Genomic DNA, 10465 nt, shown 5'->3' with positions numbered 1-10465 from the left:
TCGACGTTTTTAATATTTGAAAATTCTTTTTAAAAAATATATTTAAATATAAAATAATTTTTGTCTGTTAATTTTTTTTTAAAAAAAATAAAAAAATATTTTTTTTAAAAGACAATTCAAATTAACTCTTAGTGTTAGTTTGGATTGATTTTTTTGAATAAAAAAAAATATTTTTCTTAAAAGATAAAGTATTTTTGTTTAATTTAAAATCTATTTTTTCAAAATTCAATCCAAACTAGCCCTTAACTTCAATAGTTGAATTTTGTATAAATGCAATCCAATGATCTTAATTTCATAGCGCATCAGGTGTGGCCAAAATATTTGGACTAATTTTAGACAGATCCTATGCGCGTGAAATTTGTTTATATGGGTCGTACGCGTGAAGTTATTGTTTAGGTTAGTAAGTTAGTTGAATTTTAGAGGCGTCAAGCTCGTACGTTATTTCATCCCATTTTGCTGTATGTATAAAATACAAGAAGCAAGCTCTTCATTGATATGGCAGTAGCAGCAAATTAAATCAATAATAAGTCGTTAGTTCCTTATCATAACAATGGAGGAGGGCTGCCATGGATACCACAACAAGGTTTGGTTTTCTCACATTAATTAATCATTATTACGATAATTAATTAATTAATTAAAAAGAGTTTGTGATATGTTTAATTTTCAGAGGATACTATCATGGTCAATGACACTACAGCTAGCATTTCAAAGTATTGGAGTTGTTTTTGGAGACCTTGGAACATCACCATTGTATGTTCTCCCCAGCACCTTTGCAAATGGCATAAAAGATAATGAAGACCTTTTGGGAGTTCTCTCTTTGATCTATTATACTCTCACTCTCCTTCCTATGATTAAGTACATAGTAATTGTCTTAAGAGCCAACGACAATGGAGAAGGTAGGTAACACATTTATATTTCATTCTAGTCCTTTTTGCCTTTTTATGTATGAGTTCTTGCTGTAGGTAGATAATTTGTAATATATTTTCGTAAATCATGCCTGTGAATTTTAAAATCGAATAATCGTATAAAAAATTTAGTTGTTTTAAAATTTTTTACATATATATTTGTATAATTGATGAGTATTGATTTGATTTGTTTAGGAGGAACATTTGCCTTATACTCATTGATATGTCGGTATGCAAAAGTGGGAATGATTCCAAACCAACAAGCAGAGGATGAAAATGTTTCCAATTATCGGTTAGAATTGCCAAGTAGCAATCGTACAAAGATAGCTTCCAAGATAAAGTCTTCATTAGAGAACAGTACCTTTGCCAAATACATGTTATTGATTGCTACCATGGTTGGTACTTCCATGGTTATTGGAGATGGCGTCCTAACTCCTTGCATATCAGGTTTGTCGCTATTTATTAATTAAGAATCATGTTTATAATATATAAAATTTAATTTTCGATTTAAATGGAGCTCAATATCCCGGCGGATTAGTCTTTAACCTATGGGTTAGGGAATACTGTGAGAAACCAAAAAAAAAAAAATTTCGATATACTAAAACAGTTTTATAGTATACTTAGTTATATAATGCTATTTCAATAAAGATAATTATTTTTTTATTGACTGTATAAATAATTATTAAAAAAATAAAGAATATTATTTATATACTAAAATCAGTCCTCATGTATTTATATATAAATAAATATATTATTTAATTTATTTTCAATGTATATTTTATATTTTAACATGTATATTGTACTAATAGCTAATTTTAATGATTGATTTTAGTATATACATAACATGATCATAAAAAAATAGATATAAATAACTGTATAATATATTTTATATTATTTTATATTAAAAGTAATATATATGTGACTATCATATTTTTAGTTAAAATATAACCTGATATAACAAAAAAGAAGACAAGAAACCCAAATTGATTACACTATGCTTCGTGTCTGGATTTAGTGGCTAGAGACATTACTATTATTATTATTAGATTTTAATTAATATAGACATGAGTTTTTTTCCTTTTGACATTTAGATTTTGTTAATAAAAATTGAAACAATTCTTTAAAAAATAAAAATGCGAAAAAAAGGATTGCTACTACATCTTGAGGTATGTATATATTCAATTTCCCTCCTGAATCAATAAATTAATGGTAGAATGTGCCATTGCATTGAATTGCTTAAGCTAGAATATGAAATGAAGTTCTCACATTTTAAGAAGTGTATGTCAAAAACTTTAATTTATATTACATTTCTTTAATAATTTTAAACTTATAAAAAATAATAGTAAATAAAAAAAACTAGGTATTGATTTTTGTTTTCGTGTCTAAATTAGGTATTGATGTGTATGTGTGTGTCTCTGGCTATCTTGCAAATTATTTCATATATAAGTATTTATTATGTCTATATATACTCAACAAATTTCTCATGTATATATTACATGAATACTTAATCTAACATTGAGTTCTACAAAAATAAATAAATCAAAGACAAGAGATGTGAATTTTCTTTTTTTTGGGTTGCAGTTTTATCTGCCATGGAAGGAATTATGCAAGCTACTCCTGCAATGACAAGAGGTACTTCTTTTTATTTTTTTTTTTATTTTACAAACCTAGAGTTATGTAACTGAATGGATATATAAAATTAATTTCATCAAAATTAAATTTCATAAAATAATCTGATTAAATATTAACAACATGCTCATCACTTATATTTTTATGTTCTTTATTAACAGAAAAAGTTGTTTGGCTATCAATTTTGATTTTAATCCTCCTGTTTTCGATACAAAGACTTGGATCAGATAAAGTAGGATACATTTTCGCACCAATTCTTACTCTGTGGTTCATTTGTATCGGAACTATTGGTGTTTATAACATCATCAAATATGATCCTACCGTGCTCAAAGCAATAAACCCTTTATGCATAGTTAGCTACTTTAAGAGGAACAAAAAAGATGCTTGGGTTTCTCTTGGTGGAATTATTCTTTGCGTTACAGGTTCGCTCACATCTTTTTATTTTTCTTCTCTGTTTTAATTTTCATAGTAATAAATTTGTGCTTCGTCATTCAACTCTTTTTATTTTCAAAATAATTATCAAAACATAATAGTATTAAATAAATGTTGGTAAATATAAAAATATGAGAAATGCTATTTGTGCACCAAAATCAATCACTAAAATCAACTACCAATGTATTTGTGTATAAATACATGTGTGGTTTAATTTATTTTTAATGTGTATTTGTATTTCAGTATGTATTTTATACTGGTGGCTGACTTTGGTGGCTGATTTTAGTGTACACATAGCATAACCCAATATATAAGTTGATAAGTATTTACAGTTGAATAACTAAATATAGGTAATTAATTGTTATTTAATTATCAAAATTTCAAAATTTGAGAGAACTATTGAAAAGATAGAGTAGTTAAAACTAATTAACATTTAGTTATAGATGTAATGCAAGTTATAATGCATGAAATTGGTGGAAACTAATAAGTAATTATATTGTGTAGGAGCTGAGGCATTCTTTGCTGATATTGGTCATTTCTCAGTAAGAGCAATACGGTTAAGTACATGCACTATAGTTTACCCTTCTATCATATTATGTTATAGTGGACAAGCATCTTATCTTCGCAAACACATGGATCATGGTCCAAACGCTTTTTATGCCTCCGTGCCAGGTGATACTTTTTAATTAAGTAATTATTGTTACGTTATTATTACATACTTTTGCTTACAATAGAAACTATATTTGCAAATATTCATATTAATCTAAAATAATTTGTTATACTTTTTTTATATACAAAAAACATTAGTATACCATATTCTTGAAATGTAAATTATGTAATGACTATTTGCATTTATTACAACGTTATCTATTCTCAATGGTCTGATTTCTCTATGATAAAGAGTTGAGTTTCAAATGTTGGAACTATAACAAAACATGCTTACGAAGAGAACAATACAGTAATTGTCCTAATTATCTTTCTTAGAACTTAAATTATTATATAGCTAGAAATACATAAATAAATTCGTAAAAATTCTAATACTATATCATGAGATATCTTTCTTATAAAATTAAATCATCAATAGATGTAATTTAATTTCTTATCTGATCCCATTTTAACAATTTGTCAATTAATTCCATTGGGTGAATGTTATGCAGATCCTCTATATTGGCCAATGTTTGTAATTGCTGTTATGGCAGCCATTATAGCTTCTCAAGCCTTGATTTCTGGGGCATTTTCTATAATACAACAGTCTCTTGCGATGGGGTGTTTTCCTAACGTGAAAGTTGTGCACACATCAGCAAAAGTCTCAGGACAAGTTTACATCCCTGAAATTAATTACATTCTCATGCTGTTTTGTATTGTCGTCACTTTTTGCTTTAAAACAAGTGCAGCAATTGGCAATGCTTATGGTAACAATCTGCTCTTCTAATAATATTTTATATTTTTGTCCTAAAACAATTATCAAATAGGATCTGCATAACATATATTGAAATATATATATTTGAGTTACGAAAATTAAAAATTAATTCACAAAATTACCCTTAATATTAATAGTTATTCTCTTTAATTATTTTATCTGTTTGTTCTCTTTTATTTACTTATTAAGGGATATTACTGGTTAAAGAATATTAGTATTATATTGATTTCAAAAGGTGGAGTGTTAATTAAGAATAGATGGGACCGGATATGATCTTGTAATATTTACTTGCATTCATGTGAATGAATTAAAACTCTAAAATATCTCACATGATTTTGAAAATGCAGGAATTGCAGTGGTGTTTGTGATGACACTCACATCATTTTTCATGGTTATAGTAATGTTAATGATATGGAAGACAAACGTGTTCTTAGTAATTGGCTATATTCTTGTCTTCGTGACAATTGAACTTGTTTATCTAAGCTCACTACTATTCAAATTTAAAGATGGAGGGTATCTTCCTCTGGCATTTGCTGTAGTACTAATGTGCATAATGTACACTTGGAATGATGTGAATAGAAGAAAGTACTACTATGAATTGGAGAACAAGATGTCCCCAGAAATGGTTCAAGACATTATTGGCAGCACAAATGTTTGCAATGTCCCAGGATTGGCCATATTCTATTCTGATCTTGTTGATGGTATTCCACCTATTTTCAAGCACTACATTGAAAATGTGCATGCATTACATTATGTCCTTGTATTTGTGTGCATCAAGTCATTGCCTATTAGCAAAGTTCCTGTGGAAGATCGGTTCCTCTTCAACCGAATCGGGTCAAAAGAGTTCAACGTGTATCGATGTGTCGTGCGATATGGCTACACCGATCTTCGCAGTGAGCACGAGTCTTTCGAGATTGTGCTGGTCAGAAGGCTTAGGGAGTTTGTTGCTGATGAAATTTTAGTGTCACAAGAGAACCTCCAAAGTGGTGAAAGTGATGAACTAATAAGAACTAATAATGTTATTGACCAAGCAGTGGATGCAGGTATTGTTCACTTTATTGGTGAAAGAGAGGTGATTGCTCACAAAGAATCTAATATAAGCAAGAAGTTCTTGATCAATTATGGATACAATTTCTTGGTAAAAAACTTGAGGCAACAAACAAGCAAAGTATTTGATGTTCCCCATCAGCGTATGGTCAAAGTGGGAATGATTTATGAACTATAGATGATTGCTAATAAGCTTTTTATTGCATGAACTGGAGTGTTCTTCGCGCTTTGTGCAGTCATTTATTTGACATATTTTATGGACAAAAATATTCGTTAAAATTGATTGATAAATTTTCTTTATTTATATTGATGTTTAAAATCTTATTAAAAAAATTAGTATATAAAATTTAGAGTGATCAATATTTTTTAATATTTAAGTTAACATTAATTTGTATCATTTTAATAAAATTTTGTTTATATATTAATAGACTATATTCAATCAAAAATTTAATTCTCTCTTTCTATTTATATAATTATCTCAATAATCTAATATTTATTATATACTTAATCAATATATTTCTATTTTCTTATTGAAAATATAAATTTTTGGTTTTGAATTCTAAACCAACTCATGGACAGTTGGAATTTTTTTTAAATAAATAAAATAAATGTTTTAATTACCAAATTATATAATTCAGAGCATTTTTATCGAAATGTGTCGCATCTCTTATTTCGTTTTAGTGTAAACAATATATATGTTTTATTTCTACTTGGCCTTATTTCATTTACAGTGCAAACGAGATGTCTTATCTCGTTTATAGTGCAAACAAGATACGTGTTAACTTATTTCTTTTACACGTATCTCGTTTGTACGGTAAACGAAATAAGAGAATAATTATGACATTTACACTGTAAACGAGATATGTTAAGACAAATTTTCAACAGTTATAGAAAGATGTGCAACCCTTTATATTCATCAGAAATATTTCACTACTTTTCTACCTATTCCTTCCTAAAATAAGCCAAAATCTCTAGTAGTAGTGGATACTTAGTTGTAAGTGTGTATCCAAATTAACGTATGAGAAATAATGATAATAGGGTGACGTTTGAATGTGAGAATCCCATTCTGTTGCGTACCTTACCAGTAAGTTCATTGTCAGAATTGAAGAGTCTGATATTGGGTAGTGGTGAATCCATATTTGATAGTAATTTTTTTGTTGGAATTGAGTGGATTTCATCATGCAAACCTACATTTATTCACTTTAATAGCATGCTTTTGAGTTTTTCTCCTAAATTGTGCTTGATTGTGAAAACATTCTCTTTTGTGCTTAATTTAATCAATTTTATTCCATTCGATACCTTGATATTTTTTGAGTGATTTCAGATGTAATAGGTAGGAATGACTTAGTAAGAATGGAAGAGAAGCATGCAAGAGGGAGGAAATATGAAGAAAACAAAGGAGAAAAGCCTTGCAAAGTGTGCGTGCGCACAGCCTCTTGTGCGTACGCACAACCTGAGATTCGGCCAAGTGTGCGTACGCACAGATACCAGCGCGTGCCTTCATTTAAAACTCACGTGGCTCGCGTTTGGAAGGATTTGGAAGCCCAAATCTGATGACCTAGAGTTCATATGGAGGGGACAACACTTGAGGAAACATAGTATATTATTAAGAGTAGTGTTAGATAGTTTTAGGACTCTTTAGGTTTAGTTTTCTCTAACTCTCTTAGGGTTTTCATTAGGGTTTATATTCCAAGTGCTATTTCCATTTTTTATCTTGGATTTTTGCTTGCCTTCATTGTAAGTATTTCTTAATTTCTCTCTTTGATTACTATAATTTTGATACTCTTTCTTGTAGTTAAAGAATATATATTGCCATTTTGATTTCTTGTTGATGAATTTGATGACTGATGATTATTGTATGCTTGGTTGAGTTACTATTGTTGCTTTTAATCATTTGTTGCTCATAGTTTTAAGCACTTTTCCAATTTTGCCATATTTTATGATTATGCCCACCAAGTGTTTGTGAAAATGTCAATTTGGATTATTAGGTAAATTTTCACTTCTTGGCTTGGGGAAGATGAGCATATGGGGTACTAGAGTTATAATGTCCAACATTTAGTGATAATTCTTGGATTGTTAATTGTTCTTGTTTCCACTAACACTAGTTTTTTACTAAGGCAATTAGTAAGTGAGCTAGGATTTGTGGATTAAGAACAATTATGCTCACTTAACCTACTCTTCGATGTTAAGGGTTAACTAAGTGAGATTAATCCATCATAATTGTCATAGTTGTGGTTACAATAAGGAAAGGATCCCCTAGCTCATCCCAAGCCAAGATCCCATTTATGTTTTGAATCATACATACACATCAATCACTTTCAACCCTTTACTTGTTCATACTATATAGATAGTTCTTTAATTGGTTTATTGGTTCATTAGTTGCAATTTTGATTGTTCTTTTATTCCTTTAATTGTTCATTTCTTTATTGAAAAACCCTTGATTATCACAACCAAAATTGTGCACTTGGAGTTTGGTTGTTATCATATTGTAGGGGATGACAATACCAACATTAGGTTGCATCAAAGTATGGGAAGCCAATCTAAGAGGGGATCACAAGCAAGCTATTCTTGGCAACAAGGACCTCTGCATGAACCCTATGACCATAGTGCCTATCAACCTCTCATACTTAGTGGGACTCACCATCATTATAGTCCTCTCCCTCCATATGTTAATGCTCCATATCCTCTACATGAGCCACAACCACTAAGCTCTCAAGCCCCTTTGTTATTCCAACCACCAACGCCTCTTCATTCACCTTATCGGCTACCATACGTAGAGCAACCTAACCTTCACCATCAACCCACTCACTTCAACCTTCCTCATGAGGAGAACAATCTTCAAACCTTCATTCAAAAACAACGAAAACTTCAAAGGAAACAAGACAATTGCATGGCAACTCTTTCCGAAATTTTGTCTCGTTTAATACCCCCTTCTAACACTAGCAACCTTGCTTCTCCCCAACTTTTGACACCTAGTGGTCTGCCTTTGCCATCTCCATCAACCCTCAAGTTTAGCGTTGATGCTATAAATCTAAAAGGTGAAGAGATACTTGAAAAGGTAGATCTTAAAGCCACTATTGTCAAGGAAGACTCTATTAGTGAATTGATTGATGGAGGTAAAAACTCCTTTGAAGATGAAAAGGGGAAAGAACTTAAGGTAGATATCCAACATGAGTTCAAGGGGGGAAGAATATGATGAAGATGATGAAAGTACCTCACCAATCCTTCATGACCAAGAGGATAGACTACCACACCAAGAAGCAAGGGAAGACTTAAAACCCCTTCCACCTCATGTCAAATATGCATTTCTTGATGAGGACCGTAAATTTTCGGTGATAGTTGCAATCGATTTCTCCAATCAAGAGGAACAAAAACTTCTTGAAGTTATCTGGAAGTACAAGAAGGCAATTGGATGGAGCCTAAGTGATATTGTGGGAAAAAGCACTTAAGTATGCCTTCACAGAATCTTCTTAGAAGAGGGTGCGAAACCAATCTGTCAACCACAAAGACGGTTGAACCCCACGATCTTCGATGTAGTCAAGAAAGAAGTCACTCGCCTCTTGGATATCCCATCTCAGATAGTGAGTGGGTGAGTCCGGTCTAAGTGGTGCCAAAGAAATACGGAGTGGCTATGGTGAAAACAGAAAGTGGAGAGCTTGTTGCAACCCATATTCAAAATGCTTGGCGGGTGTGATTGATTACCGCCGTCTGAATCAAGCAACACGGAAGGACTATTACCCGTTGCCATTTATTGATCAAATGTTGCATCGCTTGGCAGGTAAATCCCATTACTGCTTCTTGGACAGATATACTGGATACTTCCCAATGCATGAAGATAAATTTGTATTTGATATATATGGATGCTGGAGATGACTGACTTAATAAGACAGGGTCTTCCTGCCTATTCAAAAACTGCTCTTTCCATCTAACCAAATGCCTTTGAATCTTGTCAACGATCTTTTGAGCATGAACCCCTGGTAACTCTATAATGCCTAAGGTTAACTTTTAAGTATTTACCTAAGTTTTTAGTAAAATGGATAGATGACACCCCTTAAACATATCCTTTGGAGTCGCATCGAAAATGTTCTCTAAACAAATAGTTTTAGATTTCTCAAAGTTAAGTTTTAAATCTATAGCTTTTGTAAAGGTATGACTTCCGTCTTCTTTGCCTTGTAAAAGAGAAGGAAATCATCTGCAAACATGAGATAAACGAAGGGGTTTGAATCAAGGCACCCTTTAAAATTAAAAGTGCGAAATAGAGTAAGTAGGAGACTTTTTGGTTTTAGTCTCTTACAACTACAGGAGATAAACGAACAGAGAGTAGAGAGAATAACCCCAACAAGTATCCTGTTCAATTTCAAAGTGTAATGAGGTCTACGTCTAGTCTTCACTACAACAATAGCAAAATTTCACTATATCCAATTCAATATTACAATTACCAATGCCAAAATCAAAACAAGGACAAAAACGAATAAACCAATCCGGTTATTCACCTAGACAAACGAAGCACTTCACCATGCCTCACAAACCAATTCCCAAACAATACAAACTCTCCAAAAACAGAACAAACAAGACTCAAACAAACTGAAACTGTGTAGAGTTATCTTTCTAGTTTAAGACTTTCATAGGCTTTTTCTAAATATTCTCTCACAAGATCATATGTCTTTTTATTAGTACTAGGATGACTCAAAACTTAATATCAAGTATAAACCAAGATGAAGAAGAAAGACACTTAATTGTAAAATGTTTGATTTCTGAATTATTCTCCTTCGATTTTCTCAAATCTGATTTTTCTTCTTATATCAAAAGACAAAGCTAATGCTAGTCATTGCAGTAGATTATTTTGCATTGAAGACACGATAATTTTCTTTCTTTGTGCTGCTGCAAATCTTTTTTTAAAGGATGATACTTTTCTTTCTTCTAGCAGCATCACACCTCCAATAACGTCAAATCTTACTATTAATGGATGATTCTTTCCAAATCAAATAAGTATTAATGTTATTTTTAAATCTAAAGACTTTATAGCACAAAT

General features: G+C 31.1%; 1 protein-coding gene across 2 annotated transcripts; it reads left to right on the top strand.

Moving 5' to 3' along the window:
• The first annotated feature begins 673 nt into the window (after positions 1-673).
• LOC112784332 (potassium transporter 5-like) lies at positions 674-5717 on the top strand. 2 transcript variants are annotated; one of them, XM_025827485.3, is made up of 7 exons: positions 680-896; positions 1101-1352; positions 2487-2537; positions 2696-2956; positions 3471-3638; positions 4124-4378; positions 4734-5717. In XM_025827485.3, the coding sequence occupies exons 1-7, from the start codon at positions 686-688 to the stop codon at positions 5609-5611; spliced, it is 2076 nt and encodes a 691-aa protein (XP_025683270.3). In that variant the 5' UTR covers positions 680-685; the 3' UTR covers positions 5612-5717. The 2 variants fall into 2 exon arrangements, with proteins under 2 accessions (XP_072085961.1, XP_025683270.3); XM_072229860.1 differs by lacking the exon at positions 2696-2956 and having other exon boundaries at positions 674-896.
• Positions 5718-10465: the final 4748 nt, after the last annotated feature.

This window comes from Arachis hypogaea, chromosome 20 (assembly GCF_003086295.3).
Source record: "Arachis hypogaea cultivar Tifrunner chromosome 20, arahy.Tifrunner.gnm2.J5K5, whole genome shotgun sequence".
NCBI classification, from domain to species: domain Eukaryota; kingdom Viridiplantae; phylum Streptophyta; class Magnoliopsida; order Fabales; family Fabaceae; genus Arachis; species Arachis hypogaea.
Note: the sequence above shows the minus strand (reverse complement) of the source record. Positions and strands in the feature narration are given on the sequence as shown.